The sequence below is a fragment of the Chelmon rostratus genome, chromosome 2 (genome assembly GCF_017976325.1).
Source record: "Chelmon rostratus isolate fCheRos1 chromosome 2, fCheRos1.pri, whole genome shotgun sequence".
Lineage (NCBI taxonomy): Eukaryota > Metazoa > Chordata > Actinopteri > Chaetodontiformes > Chaetodontidae > Chelmon > Chelmon rostratus.
The window spans coordinates 26,926,037-26,948,092 of record NC_055659.1 but is presented as its reverse complement, the minus strand read 5'-3'; the positions used below and the strand labels follow the sequence as shown (position 1 = coordinate 26,948,092).

The 22,056-nt window shown below is 41.2% G+C and overlaps 3 protein-coding genes and 1 non-coding gene across 5 annotated transcripts; 3 read left to right on the top strand and 1 right to left on the bottom strand.

Moving 5' to 3' along the window:
• Positions 1 to 2,287: 2,287 nt before the first annotated feature.
• Positions 2,288 to 6,859, top strand: acot8 (acyl-CoA thioesterase 8). The gene is made up of 6 exons (XM_041958450.1): positions 2,288 to 2,487; positions 3,888 to 4,024; positions 4,186 to 4,411; positions 4,827 to 4,984; positions 5,135 to 5,326; positions 5,823 to 6,859. Exons 1-6 carry the CDS (start codon positions 2,288 to 2,290, stop codon positions 5,939 to 5,941), a joined length of 1,032 nt encoding a protein of 343 aa, XP_041814384.1. The 3' UTR covers positions 5,942 to 6,859.
• An 889-nt stretch (positions 6,860 to 7,748) lies between these two features.
• trnad-guc lies at positions 7,749 to 7,820 on the bottom strand. Its single transcript has one exon. It is a non-coding gene; the product is annotated as a tRNA-Asp (tRNA).
• A 1,378-nt stretch (positions 7,821 to 9,198) lies between these two features.
• Positions 9,199 to 13,555, top strand: ift52 (intraflagellar transport 52 homolog (Chlamydomonas)). Its single transcript, XM_041956294.1, has 13 exons — positions 9,199 to 9,554; positions 9,692 to 9,779; positions 9,909 to 10,038; positions 10,156 to 10,231; positions 10,509 to 10,580; positions 10,681 to 10,807; positions 10,897 to 10,980; positions 11,095 to 11,163; positions 11,257 to 11,411; positions 11,493 to 11,580; positions 11,706 to 11,814; positions 11,923 to 12,068; positions 12,151 to 13,555. The coding sequence occupies exons 1-13, from the start codon at positions 9,436 to 9,438 to the stop codon at positions 12,190 to 12,192; spliced, it is 1,305 nt and encodes a 434-aa protein (XP_041812228.1). The 5' UTR covers positions 9,199 to 9,435; the 3' UTR covers positions 12,193 to 13,555.
• Positions 13,556 to 14,424: 869 nt separating this feature from the next.
• mybl2b (v-myb avian myeloblastosis viral oncogene homolog-like 2b) lies at positions 14,425 to 21,622 on the top strand. 2 transcript variants are annotated; one of them, XM_041955765.1, is made up of 15 exons: positions 14,425 to 14,664; positions 15,099 to 15,195; positions 15,313 to 15,384; positions 15,475 to 15,567; positions 15,674 to 15,894; positions 16,021 to 16,153; positions 16,247 to 16,306; positions 16,458 to 16,670; positions 17,812 to 18,084; positions 18,173 to 18,315; positions 18,617 to 18,716; positions 18,807 to 18,917; positions 19,889 to 20,005; positions 20,092 to 20,223; positions 20,322 to 21,622. In XM_041955765.1, the coding sequence occupies exons 1-15, from the start codon at positions 14,645 to 14,647 to the stop codon at positions 20,448 to 20,450; spliced, it is 1,914 nt and encodes a 637-aa protein (XP_041811699.1). In that variant the 5' UTR covers positions 14,425 to 14,644; the 3' UTR covers positions 20,451 to 21,622. The 2 variants fall into 2 exon arrangements, with proteins under 2 accessions (XP_041811699.1, XP_041811692.1); XM_041955758.1 differs by having other exon boundaries at positions 16,455 to 16,670.
• Positions 21,623 to 22,056: the final 434 nt, after the last annotated feature.

Sequence of the window (22,056 nt, the reverse complement as noted above, 5' to 3'; positions counted from 1 at the left end):
GGAGGTGTGTTTTACCTTCATATACTGTAGTTTGGTGCAAGGAAATGGAAACAATCACAGTCCTTGCAGCCTCTCAAAGTATAAAAACTGAAACTAAGTGTCAAGGTCACAATTGAATACTATTCCATCAGAGGTAAATCTTATAGAATTTTGTTAAATAAAAGCACAGTATTGTTTGCAGGAAACAGGATTTTAAAGTACTAGCTGTCCTTTCACAGTTTTTTACGACTGCATAGTACAATGCGCCTTCCACCAGCTGAACCGTCTCTGCGACATTCACCTCAAATGCTTTTGAGTGGGAGAAAATTGCATCTTCTGTGAACCCTAACCTACAAAACGTATTTTAATGCTGTAGTTGGTCTGAATAATCTGAACCCGGTGGTCCTGGTACACCATGCAGGTATGAAATTTGTGCCCCTCCGTCATGACATTGCCAAAAATGATTTGGGACCACAGCAAGAGGATCGAGTTTAAGCACTGTCATCAATGACCACCTGTAGGGACTGGAGAACCAGACCACAGAGGTGAAAAGAGCCAGTTCCGGAATGAGGCAGGGAAGCAGGGGCATCACAAATCCAGCAGGGTAATGGCTTGGACCACCAACTAGCGGGATATCAGAATGATTGTGACCAGGATGCCATGTCCAAATCATGAGCAGCTGTTAAAATAGGGAAAGAAAAAAAAAACAGGAGAAGGGGGTCAAAACTTAGAGGGTCTTCTTCTTCTCCAGAAGAAAAACTTGGACAAATATGATATGCGGTCCTGGTGCAACACGGTCTGGTATGGACATACTGGGCCACCAAGAGGGAATTGGGGACAGAGAGCCTAGCTCCACTATCCAGGAGCAGGGTCTGGGAAGGGAAGTCCAGATATCCAGGTCCCCAAGGACTGCTCCCCTTCCATGGTTGAAGACTTCTTTATTATGTTTAATAGAAGACAGATCTCACAAATCAAAATGTGCATTTTCAATCATTATGTTCAGTACGAATACAGTCTGCAGAATTATTGTGAGGCATTGGCAAACAGCTAAAGCTCCAGATATAAAAGTCTGGCTAAACCTAATTGATCCTTCGATCATATGCTAGGTTGATTAAAAGGCTGTTTGGAAGATGGGACTTCCTCCTGGGGCCTTTTTTGGACCTACTAAAGTACAACGATGTGCCTATTTAACCTTCACGCATAGCCAAACATTTCCAGTGACTGCAGCAGGTTATTGTTTCATGGTAGACTGTGTTTCTCACTTCTGCATGTGCTTCTTATTTTTATTTATTTGACTTTGTTTCCTACATCTTTAAAAAAACAATCAATTATCTTATTCTTGTTATAATTTAAAAAATAAAGTAAAAAGTAAAATAACAGGCCGATCTCCACACAGGGTAATTAATGGGTTCAACAGGAGAAACTAAAGGGAGAGTGACCTGGAGTTATTACAATAAAGTAACACTCTGTACCTGCCCAGATATGAGACAAAATACACGAGCAGGTTCATTACAGTGCAGTTAGCCAGGACACTTCGTACAACACAGAGGACTCAGGACAGGGAATGGCACATGATCATTATTCATAATGAACAGATTGTGTAGCATTTAAACAAGATGCTATATGTAGCAGCTACTTTGTAACAAACAACAGACGCTGACTATGAGTTACTTTACCTAACATGACTGAAAGAATGTTGACTTTGCCGCCACTGCAAGCTGTTCAATGGCTATAAAACCTAGTTGCATAGACAATGATTTAATGTGTTGTTCCTCTAAACACTCATTGGTTTCTATTAGACTTTAGTATGTCTATAAACAAGAGTCAACAAGCAGCATTACAGCAACATCTGGTAAACAACCTGCTGCTGTTGGAACATCACATATTCTACATCATAATCGCCTCAGGTGCCCCTTCTGGTATGCAACATGTGGCACATCAGCACAGTTAATTGGAGTACAGCCAGGACACACCTGTGGGAGTCCAAGGCCTTCAGTGTGAATATACCTGTATGATCAGTACACCTGCATACTATAACAATGTAGATTTAGAGGGAGAAACTACACAATAGGCTGTAGATATGTGACAATGTAATGTGAAGAATACCTGCGTGAGTAATTTAAGTGCTTAAAGATAAAAGTGTTATAAACTTTGAGAAAACTGAAGTAGTCAAAAAAAAAAAAAAAAAGACACAAGCCACTTCTGTTATGGTTTCATGTTTTTGTCCCAACAATAGATGGCGGTAATGAGTGTCAACATCGGAGAGATGACCGCTTTCGAAGCACACAGATCAAGCTGCCAAACAATCATGGCGGAGAACGAAGCGGACAGCAGCTGTGAAGCCAGCGGGTCAATGACTGATGGTGATTATTCGGCGGGTCCTGTGTCACTGAAATCACCTGAAGATGAAAGCTCGGACAACCCTGCGTCTCACTATGACCAGGACCTCAAAAGCGTCCTGGTCACCAGCGTTTTAAACCTAGAAAAGCTCGACGTGGACCTGTACAGGTAACGTTAGCTGCCGGAACTGTTTAACTTTACCTTCGTATGTGGCGACAGGTCAGAAATTCATGCCGCGTTCACGTCCTTCCGGAGGTGTGGGAATCTCTCCCACCCATCCCTCTGCGATAGGAACGCAGCATAACTGTCAGGATAACTGCTTCAGGATAACTGCTCTGCGTTTCTTCATAACAGAGGCTAAATGTTTTCTGAAATTCACAGATTAAATAAAAATGATGTAGCAAACTGTTATTATTACACTGTATCACATTTACAAGGGGGCAAATAATACGTTTCTCCTATGCAGTGTACCAAGTGATCAACTGTTCAAAACCAATGGTAGAAATTAATTCAAGTACAATTTTGAGGTACTTGAGATAAGATAGATATACTTTTTTTAAAAATACCTGCTCGGGAAATTCACATGCAGCTCAAGAGTCAAAAGTAGAGGAAGACACTGTACACTTTCCTCTTATTCAGATATGACCTTGATGGATACTGGCCACATAATTGTAATACACACATGGTGTGTAGGACTTAACTGAAAATATTAATATATTATCCCCCATAAATTTGATAAGTGCAAAATTTGATAATCCTGCATTGAGTTGAATATAATAGAATTTTCAATTTCAATTTCATTTTTAATATTTAAATTTTATGGTATTTTGTACTTCTATTTAATTGTATTTCAGAGGGAAAATTGTGCTTAGTGATTCAACTGTGTTATTTATGTAACTGCTATAGTTTTTTTTGGATTTTCCATGTAAAACCTAGAAATCAGCTTTCAAAATATGCTGCATTCTTATAGATTAAAGGCCCAGAACACCAGCACAGACATTTTGGATTGAGCTCCACTTGAATTTGGGCAAAGCTACGCTGGGATTTGTGTGAGTGATACCAAAAGGTGTAAAAAACTAAAAGAAACTGGGAGATGCCGATCCAGCCCAGCACTTGTAGCTTGACATTTTACACTGTGGTGTAGCCATGTTTACCTACAGTAAGTAGTGCTTACGAGTATGCTCATTGTTTCATTTCAAAACTAAAAAAAAAATTCTCCAATTATTTCTACATGCACTGGATGTTTATGGAGCTTATATTTTTCAATTTTTGTACTCTCATATTTCCACACAAGGATAAGACCATATTAGAAAAGTCTGTTACTATAATGTTTTATTATACACGGCCTCAATTAATAAGCGAACACCTCTGTGGTGAAGAAAACTGAACATTATTCACTTCACAATGGTAGAGTCTGGTATATGGCTACTGCATTTGATGACTATGAATTTGGGTGTAGGGTACCCAATAAACTCGGTCATTGTTCACCCTTTCTGTCAAAGCTACATAAGCATCATTTATTGAGACTGCGTTGAATATATTTCACTCGTTTGTCCATTTTTCCCTAGAGGGACGCACCACTGGGTGCCCCGCACCCAGCGTTTGTTTGGGGGTCAAATAGTCGGTCAGGCCCTTGTAGCTGCAGCCAAATCTGTCAACGATAATCTCTACGCCCATTCTCTCCACTGCTACTTTGTACGAGCAGGTAAGATGTAGCATCATTTTAAATGTCGGACATGGTTCAACTGAAATATTATAAAATTATTAGCCTGTCATAATCTGTGATCATAAGCATTGATCAGATAAACTGGCCGCAGTACATCCCGGTGAATGTTTCCCCACAGCTGTCTTTTGGGTGTTTTTCAGGGGATCCGAAGGTTCCAGTGTTGTACCATGTGGAACGCACAAGAGATGGTCGCAGTTTCGCAGTGCGCTCTGTCAAGGCCATCCAGCATGGACAGCCTATATTTATCTGCCAAGTGTCCTTCCACATGATGCAGGAGAGTCCCCTGAAGCACCAGTACACCATGCCGGTGGTCCCTCAGCCTGAAGACCTCCTCACCGTAGAGGAGCTTATTCATCTTTATCTCAGGTAAAGCTGCTACCATTAGTCAACTGATCAGTCAGTTGACAGAAAATTCAAGTATTTTACATGGAGCTGCGTTTGACAGTGTTTTTAAACCCCACCTGGCAATATTAAATGTTATTATAATAGGTATAAAACATTGAACGACAGGGACATAAATGACGACCTAATCAGCTTTCTGTACAGATTACTGTAGACCTCACAACAACCAGGTTGAACTGTGAACACAACACATACAACATGAACCGTGGCTGCTTATTTTCTAATGCCTGGTTCATTTTATTGAAAATAACAGGTGGAGGCTAAAAACCATGCGGTCTGGAGCGGTTCCACCAACAGCAAACATGTTGAGTCATGCTGTAAATCCTGTTTGCCACAAATGATCATGAAGTAGTTTGCATTTTCTCCTATCGTTTTGTAGTAAACCAGACCTGGAAGAGAGTGCAAAACAAGGCCTCAACAAACTGTTGGCTAATGAGGTCCCCATTGAGATAAAGCCCGTCAACCCACCACACTTTTCCAGACCTGCTGCAGCTGAGCCGAAGAAGCTGTTCTGGGTGCGAGCGCGAGGATATATTGGTACAGTGCATTAAAGGCACAAATATCAAAAATATTATGCAATATGAAAATAAAGAATAAAATAACTGAAAATGTTAATGTAAGCAAAATATAATGTACAATACAATCTCACAGTATGTGTTTAAGCATTTTCTCTGTGTGCTTCTGCAGGTGAAGGCAACATGAAGCTGCATTGCTGCGTCGCTGCTTATGTATCAGACTTTTCATTCCTGGGCACAGCGCTGCTGCCTTATCCCAACTACAGGGCCAAGTTCATGGCCTCCCTAGACCACGCCATGTGGTTCCACAGCACTTTCCGCAGTGATGAGTGGATGTTGTATGAGTGTGAGAGCCCGTGGGCAGGTCAGTATGTTGTTCACTTCCTGTCTGCTGTACTTTATTTGTTCTGTCTGCCACACTACCACAGATAGCCTGTCAAAGAGATCTTGAGCTGGTCAACTAGAGACTGAAGAAGGTTCTGGAGACCTGAATGTTTTACGCAAGAGTATTAAAGCATGATTATGGAGAGTGGAGATAAAGAGTACAGGAGAATCACTCTGTGTATTGCCATCCCAATATGAAGGTTGCCTCCTCACCCTTCCTCACCTTTAACCTTTTACCGAACCTATGAGGTTGGCTTTGTGTCCAAATAAGATCATTCTTTCCCTGTCCCATATGTGTGAGGACTCCATTGAGTATACCCTTTCAGCCTAAAGAGTGAGTGTGGATGCATTAAACCACTGGTTCTAACTTTGATGCATATTTTTGAGCCTTGACCTGTATTTGCTTAATAATGACCAATCTCTGTATGTTTCTGAATGTTTAGAACATAACGTGTGCTTTGTGTTGTGTCCTATAGGGGGCAGCAGGGGACTGGTTCAAGGCCGACTATGGAGAAGAGATGGGGTGCTGGCTGCCTCCTGTTCCCAGGAGGGTGTCCTGAGAGTGTCACCTGTCACAGAGCCCAGCAAACTATAAGAACATTCCTCAGATTTTTTTTCTTTTAATTATTTCTAATTATCATAAAATAAATTGTATTTATTTATTTTTACAAGTGCCATTGTTAATATGATCAGAAATTCTAGAGTGTCTCAATAATTATTTTAACAGATTTTATTTCCAGTCAGTAAAGAATGAAATTATTCTAATGGACTAATGCTTGTCATGTGTTAGAGGAGAGGTTTAGAAGTTGATCATTGCAAAGACTTGCAAGAAACTGATTCGACTAGTTTGCACATTCAGTCATGCTCATATGTGAAATTCAACAAAGTCAAAAGATTTTGTTAACATTTGGAAAGGCACCATGTCAACATTGGCATTATTAGTTGGCTAATAATGGGAAAAACTGCCTTCCATGGAACAATGAGGACACAGAGAATTTAAAAATGTCAGAGTTCCACTAAGTATAAACTTAGATGGCATATCACTTGAATGTCTGTCTCGCACATGCGCCTGTCAGCAGCTGTCCCATGAGAAGGAAGGATGTGCTTGTTAAGAAGAAAAAACGTAGGTGACTGAAACATAGAACAGGACAGGAAGAGCCTCATCCTTGAGTGGAGAGTAAAACAAAAAGGGAAATTATTGTAGGGTAGGGCAGTGAAGAAAAACGGCAACCTGATCCACCAATGGAAGATGAAACCAGTACAGTCACTGAAGAGCAGGACAGTCTGTTCCTCTAAGGGAAAAACTCGTGACATGACAGGACAAAAACTTATCGATTGGTGCACAAGGCCCTACACATAATGTTAGAACTTTTGCACTGAATTTGGTGGCCTGTAGGTTCTTCTTGCACACTAATGATTAAAGTGTAACAATGCCCTAAAGTATTCTCTGTGTTCATGCATTTTATAAACAGTATGTGAGGAGTTTGTTTATTAGATTACATGTAATAATAATAATATTCACAGACATCTTAACCCAAATGATTGAGATTACTTGTATTTTGACCTGGAAATACACTAAAAAGAAAAAAAAATCCATATTTGGTCATCACCCCACTCGTGATCTTGAAGTTCCTCAATCAAGGGAAGGACTCAAGGGTTCACGTGAAGATGGGATGTACTTGTCTTCTCCACTTTAGTGCCCTTCTCTGGGACAGAACAGCTTGGGAAATAGAAGAAAAACAGGCGACTGCATTAATAATGAAATAGCTTCATTAGCAACAAAACACTTCATCATCGATCATCATTTTTTTAATGCAAGCTTTTATTTTAAAGCCATTTATAATTGTAAAAAATTAAACTGACAAGTCCCCTAACCCCCATATCACATCAGCAGCTACTCCTGCTGGTTGGCCTGAGTGGAACGTAGGAACGTAGGAACACAGACCAACACGAAGGACTCAACTTGCAGAGAAAGGTTTGATTCAGCGGCGGTTGCACTATCGATGAGTAGGAATTTTTAACACTAAACATGCCTAGCAGATAAAATTTATATGTTTTCTGCTATTAGAAACGTTCGCATTTCAGTATATGGGTGCTTTCAGATGCGTAAATATGCACACATTACTGTTAGGATTTCTACAGTGTAATTGTTGTCACGTTCACCGAACAAAGAAAGTAAACCAGTCTGTTGGTTATCACGTTTGCCTCACACTGAAAAGGTTACTGGTATTAAGTCCTCAGCTATTACAGTCATGATACAATCAGTCTACCTCACAGTGTAAAGACTTCTATTAGTATATAGTAGTGTAGATCGCTGGAAGTTTTTTTACGTGATATAACCGCACTTGACCATTACTTTGGTCTGTCTAGTTAAATAATCAGTGGCAGAAGAAAACGTCATCCTCCCCGTCGGGGAATCGAACCCCGGTCTTCCGCGTGACAGGCGGAGATACTGTCCACTATACTAACGAGGAGTGATATACGACAAATTTGTTCGTGTTTGGTAATAATATTTCTCTCATGTTTTCATACGCGAAGGGAAGACGTTTCTTCGACTGTTTGTCAAGCCCAAACAGAAGGACGTAAAACTGCATACTAATACGAATGAACAATTTACATGTTCTGTGATCGTTCTTGTTATCTGTTTGCCTTTTTAAATCCCTGATCCTGTGGAAATGACATCCGCATCATTTATTTCTAATGTCATACTGGATTCAATTAATTTTAGGAAAGGTCTGCCTCCTCTTAATTTCAGAAATTAGAAGCTCTGTCTGAAAAAGTATAAAAAAGGCCATGTCACTGCACTCAGAGGCCTGGGTTTGGTTTTCACCTACCTCCTCTTGGATGCAAATGGAAAGTTCCTGTTGATCAGGGTGCAAAACAACAATATAATTACATCATATCTACATGGGACTTCACATGGAAGTTTTATTTTATGATCAGTCTATCATCTAACTGAATAGATATGACCATACATCATAATTCTCTTTAGCCTGTCAGACTGATAGCTCTGCACCTAAGAAATTAATAAATGTGATTCAGAATATCTAAATCTACCACTTGACCCTGTCACCAACATATGACTTTAGTGAAAAGTGAAAGTCCATTCTTTTACCATGGCAATTTGAAGTCTGATACCTTGTGCATCATAATAAATACTAGCAACATAATGTAGTAGTAGTCGTAGCATAGTATAATATGCATAGTAATTCTGACAGCATGCCACAGTAAAGTATTTCGGTTAATCAACACTGTGAAATGTGGTTTAAAGCTTTGTTAATTTCGCTCATTAAACATCAAAGTGCTCCGCAAAGCTTGCCTTGTGACTACACCATCCCTTTTCTCTGTGCGCGCTGTACACCGTCCGGATGCAGCACGGTGCCCTCGCGGTTGAGTTCCGCCCTTTATCGTTCCGTCAACATAACGTAATTAACTAACTAACGTCATCACAAAAATCGCTTTTCGGCATTTTTGACTCCAGTCAGAATCATAGAAGCGGTCTTTGTGTGAATTCATGTCTTTACTCATCCCTAACGTTACTGATTTTGCCACACAGCTCCACGAGCTACTTGGTTGTTATGTGGTTAGCGCCCTTGGTTACCGCTTTCCACCCATCATGCATCACTGCTGGGACAGCTTGTGAGGTAACTTGGGTAACGTCAAACTGTTTAAATAAGATAACATAGCGGTACAGGTGGAAATGAGTGTTACAGGTGAACAGCTGCCGTAGCTGTCTATTTAATCAAATGTATAGAAAAGAGAAACATTAATAGTAAGCATCCACCTCCATGGTAAGGTAACGATGCCTAGCTGTTAGCTACATGGCTAGCTTACGTCGATGAAGGCGTAAGCCGTTACTTCAGTGACCAAGAATTATATCGTTTGCAAGTTAATACTGTCCAATTGCTCATTCGAATGTTAATTATTGCTACCGAATCATCGTGCCTACTCGATCCCTAATTAGCTAGAATAGCAAGATTATACGGAATACATAGCAAATGAAATGGGATCTAACTTGATGTCACAACCTGTTTGTAGGTGTATGGATGCAAACAAGGGCCAACTTTGGTGAGTGAATCTAATCAAAGAATGGAGAAGGAACAGCACACCGCTGTAGTCTTCAACTTTTCGAAAAGAGAGCTGTTTACTACGAACAATGGATACAAATCCATGCAGAAAAGACTAAGAGCTCAATGGAAAATACAAAGGTATGATGTTTGGGTGTAAGTTAAACCCGTCTCTGCTGTCTGCAGCACCTGCTTTGACTTGAACGACATAATTTTCCATAGTTTTGCAGTAATTTTGAGGAACCTCTCAGTTGCTAAGTAATTGCTATGTCACCTAGTATGAAGGATGAGCTGTCTTTGGAGAAACTGAAGGGTGTCAAGTTGTGGATAACTGCAGGCCCAAGGGAGAAGTTCACGGCATCAGAGGTGATGTATCAGAAGAGGAAAAAACGGCATTTTACAGTTATCTTACCAGCCACAGCAATATTAGCTTTTACTGTGCTGCTCTTAAACTCTGCACTCAGGTTTTCACACTGTTGTCCCACCTTCTTTCAGCTGGAGGTGCTGAAGCACTACCTGGACGGAGGAGGAAATGTCCTGGTCATGCTCGGTGAAGGAGGAGAAATGAAATATGACACCAATATTAACTTTCTCTTGGAGGAGTTTGGAATAATGGTCAACAATGGTGCGTATTGGGATTTGTTGACACGACAGCTGCCATCATATGCGCACGTATATGTGTTTGTTACAGTTGTATTGAATTCTGTGGTGCTGGATTATTTTCTGTCCATCACTGCTGCAGATGCTGTTGTGAGGAATGTGTATTACAAATACTTCCATCCCAAGGAGGCACTTGTGTCCAATGGTGTATTGAACAGGTTTGTTGTTATAGCATGTGTTCTTTTTACCATACACCCATTTTATAGTGTATGGTTATTTCAGTGGGTCCGTGAATGTTTCCTATACATATGTATTTAGATTTAGTTGAATTAATGTACTTTCTATTGAATTCTAGTGAATTAATGTACTTTCTAGTGAATTTCTCCATTGTGAGAGCTATAAAGTCTTATCTAATCTAATCTACTTCACTTAAATATATTCAATTTTAAGATGATGTACATCAAAGTCACAATGTTCTGCCTTTGTATTATTTAGAGAGATTAGTCGGGCTGCTGGTAAAGTAGTCACAGGAATCATTGAAGATGAAAATGTTGGAAACAATGCACAGTAAGAGATTTACTTTCATATTCCCGTCTTTTATATGAAGTACTGCAGTTAGTGTTTTTAGGGGCTTTGAATGCAAACTGTTGTGTCTTTATTTGTGTAGGGCTCTCACATTTGTGTACCCGTATGGTGCCACACTGAGTGTGATGAAGCCTGCTGTGGCTGTTCTTTCGACTGGCTCAGTCTGCTTCCCCCTCAACAGGCCTGTCCTGGCCTTCCATCAAGGAAAGGTCAGAGGCACAATGTTGTTTTCATACTCATCCCCAGACCATATAATACTTATGACATGATGTTGAAAGATGTTTTTTCTCTCATGAAGGATGCTGGCAAACTGGTAGTGTTGGGTTCCTGCCACATGTTCAGTGACCAATACATAGACAAAGAGGAGAACAGTAAAATCATGGTGAGTAAAGTAACATTTAAATATGTTTTATCCACTAACACATCAGAAGTTAGAAGAGTATTCTGCTCTCTTGTGGAATTTGTCAAGTGTAAATGTTGTACTTTTACATTCCAGGATGTTGTGCTCCAGTGGCTCATGACTGATAATATTCAGCTCAATCAGATTGATGCAGAAGACCCAGAGGTGAGAAAGTACACTTGACAGGAGAACTAATAAATCATCACTAATATTGTCTTTTAAATAAGACAGCACCCATCTTGTCCTTTTGCCCCCTAGATTGCAGATTACACCATGTTGCCAGACACCGGGTGCTTGTCTGAACAACTCAGAGTGTGCTTACAAGAGGGTGATGAAAACCCCAGGGACTTCACCTCTCTCTTTGATATGTCTTTGTTCAATTTGTCAACCGACACCTTACCCCAAGTTATCAGGTAAGAATGCAAAATACACCTGAGCGTGTTGCTGCCCTCTAGTTTTATGTTGCTTATACATTTTTTAAATGTTTTCTACAGTGCTTACAAGCAGCTTAATGTCAAAAATGAGCCACTTCAGCTGATCACACCACAGTTTGAGACCCCTCTGCCTCAGCTTCAGCCTGCTGTAAGTTTCAGTCACGTAGTTAACATCCATTTCTCCAGTCATACGCAAATGAAATGTAAACGAAGCAAATATTTTGCTCTGAAGCCCATAAAGTTCAAACACAGGAAGTGGGTATTGTCTTTTAGGTCTTTCCACCAGCCTTAAGCGATTTGCCTCCACCCATGCTGGACCTGTTCGATCTAGATGAAACCTTCTCTTCTGAGAAAGTGCGACTAGCACAGCTCACCAATAAATGTAAGTTCAGTGCTTTACCTAGCAAAATGATAAACTGGTAAGGTTTAGACTGGTAATAGAAAGTCCTGCTCCATATGTCTGTAGTCCTGTAACTGGTTCCGTTCACAGGTACAGACGATGACCTAGAATTCTATGTGCGGAAATGTGGTGAAATTCTGGGGGTGACACCAAAGTTGGATAAAGATCAGAGAGATGCCAAGCACATCTTGGAACATGTTTTCTTCCAGGTTGTAGAGTTCAAGAAACTTAATCAGGTGAGACTCTTAAAACTCCTACTTGTAAAGGTTATCATGCATTAAGACCTCCTCTAAATTTGAATCCCTCCTCCTCCTGCAGGAACATGATGTCGACACAGAGGCACGATTCACTCCGTTATGATTTGATTCATGAAACATGATTTTCAACACAGTGTACCGAGCAGATGAGTATATTTTTTAGTAAAAGAGGTAAATGGACTGGTCATGTAGTTGGGGACAACATGGTACCATGTGGATTAGGAGCTGTATACAAGTTATTTATATCTGTTGTATTCCATTTTGGAAAGAAATAGTAATACACTATAATACACTTAAATAAAATGATACTTTTATTATTGAAATCTTTGTTAAAGACATTGAGCTCTCTGCATTCATCCTCACATGTGGGTCCTGTGAAACAAAATGAAGAGCTAGAACATGATGTGCAGATCTTGCCAGAGCATACAATGAATGTTATTGTTAACTAAACTGAACATCATAGTTTCACATGTACATCCAGAGTTTCTAAATACATGTCAGTTTATCCATGATGCATGGCGGGTGCAAAGGCTGGAAACTCCATGCTTCTTCCCTCCAAACCTCGAAATTTCTCCATGTTAAGGGTTGTATAGAGGAACATTTTTGGCCACGTCAGGGAGAAACTTCAGCAACTGAATGCTGTGTAGTCGAGGGTTTTGGACTTGATGTTTGCTCCAGAGCGCTGGACTCCATGTTGGGTTTGGGGCTGTTGCTCTCTGGTTTAATCAAAGACACATCCCATGACATTTGAAAAGCGGGGAGATCACAGTACAGCTGGTCAAAACAAGCAGCATTTTTTTGCTTTTGAAGGAGCATGAAGGGAGTGGAGGACTTTCCCTGTAAAGGCACAGCAAGGTGACAATTGCTCGCCTCTTGAATGTTTAAGCTGCTCATCGAAAAGGCCTGAGAGGGAGAAATGGCGTCTGATGACAGGCAGAGAGAAGCCAGGATGGACTGCTTGGCGTCAGATCCATCAGCCACTGTGTCATTTGACGCTCTTGTGGTGGACAGTTGTTCCAGTGACAGGGCAGACAGCAAACTCTGTTCCTCAAAAAACTTTCTGTCAAGCTCCGATGGAGACGAAAACTCAAAGCTTTTCATATCTGGGAGGTAAAATGTTTGATACCACTTGGAATTAGATCATTTGATAAGACTTAAATGAATAAATCCATCTTGAGAATAAAAACTGTTTTCTTACCTTTAATAACAAATGCGTTCTCCATTGTTTCCTTTGGGTCTGTGAGTGTTGGCTGAACTCCAGGTGGGTTTTAAACTGCTGAAGCTGCTTGTTAATTGACCCAGCTGGAGGGTGAGCAGGTCATCAGAGGAGAGGAGGAGTGGAAGCATTCAGCCTGGTATAGGAGCAGACACATTTTGTTTGTGATTACTTTTTGTTTTTCATATATTTTTGTAACATTTTAAATAAAATGCTATTTGGATTATGTTTATTGTGCTTAATAAATGTTTTTGTCCTAATAAACTTAAAGATTTGACTTGTTTTATTTCCAGAGCACTCAAATAAATAAAACTAAGACTCCAGATAATTATTTATATAACATTATCAATAATTTGCACCCAATTAATTGTTTAATTTGTTTATAAATGTAATAAAATAGTCAAAGTCCAGGAGGAGACTTTCAAAGTTACTTTATTATGAACGACCAGTGGTCCAAAAACAATAAAACAACAAAGACAAAAGTAGTATATCTTAGCATTTCAGAAATTGGAACCAAAGCATGTCAGATAACTTTGACTGATAATTGACTTAAGTGACGGCCAGCAAATTTTCTGTCTTTTGATGAATTGACAAATTGTTTCAGCTCTGAGTGAAAGTATTTCAAGCTTTAGAGTTTTATTCACAGACTGAGATTAATTAGAATTATTATTAGAATTATTCTTTGAATCTTTTTCAATTTTGATATCTTTTTTTTTTACCTACGTAATTTTTAATTAAATAAACATAAGCGCGTTTATATCTGTCTGTGGAGATTCTCATTCATCGAGGTCATGGTACTTTTAAGGTTTTTCCAAAGGGCAACGGGACTGGATGACAATATATGCATGACAGTGAACAGGACTGAGCTTGTCACTGTGTCGTAGAAGTATATGTAACCCAATTTCTTACTATAGCGAAGACGACAACATAACCCTGTCGAGCAGCCTTTGGTAATTAAAGATTTTTGTCAGGACATTAGCCGAACCACTTTTTATTCAAGATTTTATTTTGAAGCTCCCACCGGAAGTTTTCTTTACTGCTGCTTGAGCCTACGCGCACATCGAATGCGCATTACGTCACTATCCGGTTTCTACGATAGAGAAGGGCGCGAGATAGGAATCCAGGAGCGCGGACAAACTGGGCGCTCCGCTCCAGCAGGGTTCAAGCAGCAACATTACCATTCAACACAACAGCTGCGAGCCTCCATTACCACCGCCGTACCATAGAGACAATAAACCCGCGGAATACAACGGTATAATCCCGAATACACATTGCACATGACGTGCAACGGCAGCAGGACAAATCACCGTCTGACCGTAAACAACAAAAACAGAGGGAAATGTCTTGGTGGCCGCGCGGGTAAGATGTCGATCTTTGTTGCCTGAATTAACAGCAGCATGAGCAGTACTTATTTTATCACAGACGGGTTTAACGTTGACATTTAATGCTACAGTGTTGATGGCGTTCAGTTGGCTAAGGTGAAAGGTTTGCTTTTTGACCTTATCCTGCACCCTTTGACTACTTCACGGACCGTCGTCTGTGCCGCCCTTTTCCGGGGAATCACGAGAAACAGGGTGCAATAGTTGGTTTAACGGCAGACACTCTTTCTGTTAAGTATATTTGTCCCACTGACCTTCATAACTTTGCCAAACAGTAGTTTATGGCGGGGATCGCAGCTAAGAAATAAACCTGCTCGTCAAGTTTTCCTCGCCGCACCACAAGGGCGGGTCAGAGGCCAGTTTCTGCTTTCCCTATCAGCTTTACCGGGCTCATCACAGCTGTGTGTTTCTCAGTGAGGATGGAGAGGAGGCCATGAATCAAGACACAGACTCTGATGTGGCTGAACAGAGGGATGGTGGGAAAGTGAAGGTGAAATGGACACAAGAAGAGGTGATTGCCGTGACTTGTCCCAGTGATTTGCATGTTGATGACTCCTGACCCCGTCAATGCAAGTAATGGCTCCATATGACAGCCGACCTGAACATGCATGTTTGTTTCCGTTCACAGGATGACAAGCTCAAGGCGCTCGTTCAAAAACTGGGAACGAATGATTGGAAATATATTGCCAGCTACATACCAGTGAGTTTGAGTTTGGTTGATTATAGTAACCTGTATGGCTTCCTTGGCTACTTTATGTCAGCATAATCCCGTCCCATTTGTTTTTCCCAGAGTCACACTGAGCACCAGTGCCAGCACCGTTGGCATAAGGTCTTGGATCCAGAATTGATTAAAGGTCCTTGGACCAAAGAGGAGGATGAGAAGGTAGGTGTAGCAGTGCAGGTTTAAGATCTGACTCACTGAGAGCAGCATGTACAGTGCAATTAATCTGAATGAGTTGCGACTCAGATGCATACCCCTCACTCCTCAGGTCATAGAGCTTGTGAATCTCTACGGCAACAAACAGTGGGCAATGGTAGCCAAGCATCTGAAGGGCAGACTGGGGAAGCAGTGTAGAGAGCGCTGGCACAACCACCTCAATCCCAGTGTGAAGAAGTCATCATGGACCGCCGAGGAGGACCTCATCATCTACAAGGCTCACTGCCTGCTCGGAAACCGCTGGGCCGAGATCGCCAAGCTGCTCCCTGGAAGGTAAAAGCTCCCCATCGGCACTATGGTCAGCTCAGGGGATGAATTTGGAATTGCTGACGTGGTTTTGTGTGTGGAAATAAAGCCTCGCCTTCTCCAAAGGACTCACGTTCTAATATATATTCACAGGACAGATAATGCAGTGAAGAATCACTGGAATTCCACCATCAAACGCAAGTTAGAGATGGGCTTCTATGCCGGTGAGGTCTTTAGGCCAAATGAACTCGAGGAGCTGTTGGCCCATGTTAATAAAGATGCGCAGGTGGGCCGTCTCTCCACAATATTCTCCTCCAGCATTGGATGCATAGTTGAACCGTCTTAATAGTATTGAGAAATCTGTTTTCTGATTCTGTAGATGCCCAGTTGCTCTCAAGATGGTGCAGAGAAGGAGTCAGAGCAGAAAGCACATCCTCCAGTAAGCAACCTATCACACCAATTGGTTCTCTCAACAGACTGGTTTGAAGGAAGTCTACAGAAATAATGTCAACATTGTCAGCAGTGATCATGATTTTAATGTCAGTTTTGTTAAACTGTAGATATTCATATCTATATACTTTGTCCAGCAGTTGCAGGAGCCGCCAGTCTCAGCCTCTGTTAAAGTCGGCCCACCCGAAGCAGGACCGTCAAAGGCTGTGTCGTCTCCAAAGGACAGTTTGAGCCCCAAGACCGAAGCAGACAGCACAGGAGAAATGAGCTGTTCTAGCTGGACGGTGGACAGCTCCGGCTTTCTCTCCCCGACTGGCCCAGCACTGAAGGAAGTGCTGGACATGGTGGACGGGGTGAGTGTCCCTAATAACCAACAAATGCAAGCATGCAATTTAAATACGTATACTGTGGCTGATGCTACCCATGTGTTCAATCAATGACAGATACAAAAACTGACTACTTACTAATTTGTTCTGTTATATATATTGGCATTATTGTAAGATGCAGCGGCATGAAAAGGTTTGAGCCCCCCTGGTGAAAATTAAGGCCTGAAGACCTTAATTAGCTTGTTGGGGCTGCTGTCCCAACACTCTACAGCCATGGGCTCCTCTAAACAGCTGCCCAGCTCTCTAAAAATGAAAATAATCAATGCCCACAAAGCGTAGTGAAGGCTGTAAGGTAGCTGTTTTTCAGGTAGCTCACCACCAACTGGACAGGTGTTGTCTGTGGGTTGCTTAACGTTATGGTAGATCACCCTCAGTGTTCTAATCTGTCAAAATGGCGGATGGCCTTCGGGTTTTTGCGTCAGTGATGGACAGTATTCAGTTAACACGATCCCTGCCCGGAGTGGTGGTGCACTGTTCTTCTGTGTGGCAACACCTGCACAATCATGACCCTCGTGAGAGAGTCATCAGAGGAAAACTGCGTCCTAACCTCGAAATTCAGCATCAGAAGTACATAAAGAAAGCTCAAGATTGAAGATTGCCTTTATTGTCATTGAGCATGGACATGTCAACGAAATTTGCATTGCAACCCCCGTGTTAGAAAAAAGATAATAAGAAAGATAATAAAATAAAATAAAGATAATAGAATAAAATAAACTAACATGCAGTAAAAATATGCGTAAATGCAATAAAAATCTACCAGAAATAAAAATATGCTAAGACATAGAAATATCTGTGGACAGACCTAAAAAGAGCAGTGCATGCAAGACGGCCCAAGAATCTTACAGAGCTAGAAGCCTTTTGGCCGGAAGAATAGACGAAAACCCCCAAACAAGAACTGACGACAAAAAGCCTCTACGAGCTGTGACACCTGTATTGGTGCACTGACCATGCAGGGGGCCCATACTTTAGTTTTTTGTTATTTGAAACTGTAAAAGAGCTTCCCCACACTTATCAAACCACAGAGAGGGTGTTACAACCCGTGGCTGATGTAATATTTCAGAATAGTGACTAGATGTCCAACTAACAAGTAAAATGTCTCTGCTCTCAGGACCTCGATGGTTGGTGCAACCTAGCAGCCTTTGACCTGCCTGAGGACAGTCCAAGCCCAGAGCGACACCAGTTTCGTCTGGAGGGCAGCGCCTTGCAGGAGTTGAGCAAAGGCAGCAAGGGGGAGCTCATCCCTATCTCTCCTAGAGGGGTCACGCCGCCCTCCATACTGACCCACCGTAGCCGGAGACGCATCGCCTTGTCTCCTGACGCCAATAACTCCATGACTCCCAAGAGCACTCCTGTCAAAATCTTGCCCTTTTCTCCATCTCAAGTAAGTCATTTAACCCTGTAGCACTGACTTGGGTGTCGCTCATGATGTCACATGAGATGGCTAACGACTAACTAACGTGTTTTTTCAGTTCCTCAACATGTGGACCAAGCAGGACACTCATGACCTGGAGAACCCGTCCCTCACGTCCACACCAGTGTGCAGCCAGAAGGCTATTGTTACTACACCGCTACAGCGTGACAAGACGCCCCTGACTCAGAAGGAGAACTCAGTGTGAGTGGTCTCTAACTAGGGGCCGGTTTTGGTGGCTGGTTACATTTTGGATCATCTCATCTCATTTTAAGTTCACATCATATGAACATGTGAACAGCTTCATACTTCTGAATCAGGATGTGTTGCTTGTGATGTACAGGAAGCTACAGCTGTATGTTAAGCTTGTAAGTACAGGCTGTGAACATTAGTTACTTGGAAATGTGGAAAGGTAAAGCTAATAAGAGGGATTGAAAAGGATTCTGGTTTGATCGTGGATTTGTCATTTGATTTGAGTCTCAGTCTTTATTTGGTTTTCATGTAGGTTTGTTACACCCAACCACAAATCCGAGCTCTGTACGACCCCACGAACGCCGACGCCGTTCAAAAACGCCATGGAGAAGTACGGTCCTCTGCAGCCTCTGGTGAGCAGCTGTGACTGTCAGTGAACAGCAATGAGTTCAGTATATGTTTTCATTACACCGCATTAACGTTGTTTTTCTGTGTCACCTTAGCCACAGACGCCGAACCTCGAAGACGACATAAATGAGGTCATCCTAAGAGACGCCGGGATTGACTTGGTTGTTGTACGCTCGACTCCACCTGAGCAAAGACGCAAAACAGCGGTAACTATGAGTCAGCTCTAATACCTAACACCTCTTTTAAACCTTTTGCCCCTGTTAAAGGTGGGGTAAGCCACAGGGCCCGCCAACAGGCTCTGTTAACAAGAAACAAGCAAAGTGCTCTGACAGCATTATCCCAGCCAATCAGCAACAGGTGGCGTTCGTGCTGTTGTGCAGATCAAGGGGCGATGGAAGAGAGATGCGGGAGGGAGTGGGACAGTAAATCTGACAGGCTGATGTGTAATTGCATTGTGAAGTGGGAGAGATGGAAATCTCTTCCTCCAGAATGACTGAGCCCACCTTTAAAGGTACAATGTAACATTTATTCATATTACATCGAGTATGGTAGTGCATGCTCATTTATCTTTACATATTTTGAGAAGCATAGTAAAGCTTTGGAACAACAATTTCTTTAGGAGGACCACTTAAAAATCCTTGCTTAGCAATTTGTGTTGAATTACAGAAGCTAATATAACAGCAGCTGGCCCAGATATAACATCAGGGTTCAGCTTTCTGTAAGATTAAGAAAGGTGATGACCTGTCCTCAAACATTTGTATGATAGTTGGCTTGTTCCACCTCGAGTGTGTGTCTCTTACTAATGCTGAGTAACTCATGCTGTAGATTGTCTGTAGAAGGTGACTCGGAAAGTTGAGTGCTTGCTGTTGTCCAGCTTCATACAGCTTCACGCCTCGGAGCTGTACATTACATTGCACAGGAGCAACTGAGTGTGAAATACTGAGTTCACGCGTTTAACCCAACCAGATATTTCAAGCTCTCTGCTGCCAGAGCCATTGAAGAATGCTTTGAGCTCATATGTTTTAGCTTCCACGCTAGGACACTGATGAAACATTACATACACAGCTCATTGCTGGCCTTGCACGTATATTTAGCGTTTTCATTTTTGACAGAAAATGTATCTTGTTATTGCTGAAGCTGTTTATACAGATCTCTGTTTTTTTATCTTTATTCCCAGCATCGGCCTCCCATGAAGAAAGTGCGGAAATCGTTGGCCCTAGACGTCATAGACTGCCCGGTGACATCCACATCCAAACGCAAAGCCCTAAAAACTGAGGCCAAATACAACATCAAGGTGAACAATGTGGAAATGTGTAACTCGCCTCTCTCTAGATTGGATGCAGCCTAATTTTTTTTTTTTTTCTACTTCTTTGGCCACAGGAAGAACCCATGATAGTATCTCTCAGCTCCTCCTCATTTTGCACTAAGCAGCATGAAAATATTTTGGATCAGGGTTTCCTTTTGGGACCTAGTGACAGCGCCATATTTCCCAGCACGGTGCCTCCGATTCTGGTAAGCTCCACCTTTGACGTAGAATATCCTCATCAATGGCAAAAGTATTTCAACATGACTGATCTACTTTAACCCTGTGATGTTTTTTCTCTCTTTAGATGTCAAAAGAATGGGAGACGGTTGTTTGTGGACAAACTAAAGACCAGCTCATAATGACGGAGAAAGCAAGACGCTACCTTCGCTCGCTAAAATCCCACGCTCCCAACCGGGCTCTGATTCTGTCCTGAGACACAAACATGTTACACAAACAAAGCTTCATGTTGCTGTTTTTCCCCCTACTTTTTGCTGTTTTTTTTGGTGGTGAAAGAAACATGCCATATGTAGGTTTAGTGAAGTTTTTGAACAAGTTATTGGCAATCAAGCTCTGTCACTAAGAGAGAGTGATGCTTTTAGATGTAGTCTCAGTCCAGTGGCGTTGTGTGAGGCTTGAAAAAGAAGGTAATCACATGTCACGGTATTGTCATGTTTGAAAAGAACAGTGAAGGTAAAACTGAAAAATCACGGCTATGTACATTTGCTGTCATTGAAAAGACATGCTTTTACATTGCATAATGTGTCTGTAATGTAACAGTTTTTTAAAGTGTGAAGAGTGCAGACACCCTGGTTGCACCTCCATATCTAAAGTCCTGTTGTATAACTTGAATATGGAGTACATTCAGCCTGGCTGATCAGTAGTGCATTTAGAGATGTGGGATCCATGTTGAAAATGTTATGTGAACATTGTCTCCTAAGATCTGTTTAGCATGTGTATAGATTTCTATGTCTCAGTACACATTAAAAGTGAAGGCCTCACATGGGTTAAGTTAGACATCTGCTGGAAATGTAATAGTAACTGCAGCACGCATCAATAATCCAACAAGGTGGCTTACTAATTATTGACATCAAACAAAGTGATGAATATACTTGGGAAAGTTTAATGCTGTATCCAAGTAGCTGAAAAGAAATGGAGGCATGGAAGCCTGACCACAGAAGTGCCCAATCTTTTCCACTTGTATTGTTAAGATGTTACACGGTGCCAGGATCCCAAGTTTCCTTAACTGACCGGCTTCATGTGCAAAGTGTCACTGCCCGCTGTGCTGGCGTTATGAAAAATCGTTAATAAGTAGGGATCTAACATATTTAAAGAGCGTTTTCACCTTGCAAAAAATAAAACCACATAAATAGCAATTTATGTATTTTTTTCGAACTAATTTTAATGTTTTTTTCTTCTGCTACAAACATCTGGCAGGCCAAATCAGACCTTCTGAACTATTTCCCATGGGCCTAACTCCTGCCAGTATTGATTTCAAGGGTATTATGTTATTTGGCACTGTTTGTAAATATTTAGTGTTGTATGTTTTTACTTGATCTTACAACATTTTGTTAACAACTTGAATAAAATGCAAATATGTCCAATGCACATTTTCCTCCTAATTATGAGCACCAAGCATCTTCATACACTACTGCATATCAAATGTAACCATCTAACATTTGAGTAGTTGTGTTATAACAGGTTCAGCATTTACAATGAAAGTCATGTGGTTTGAATTCAACAGACACATTCTTCAATGATAATTTCTTAAACTGTACATATAATTTATGTATCACAAATGTGGGCCCAAAATGTTGCAAATATTGCAAATGTACAACGTGGTTTGCAATATAAACAATTACGCCAGCTTATTAAATGATTCAAGCTATTGCCTACTTATTATCAGCATTATTATGGCAATAAATTGGAAATACAATGCCAATGAAATCATCATTTTTGTTTTTAAATGGCAAATAGCCTGAATTAGTGTGTACGTGTACTTTAAAAAGAAATCGCTTTTATTTTGAAATGTCAAATGTACA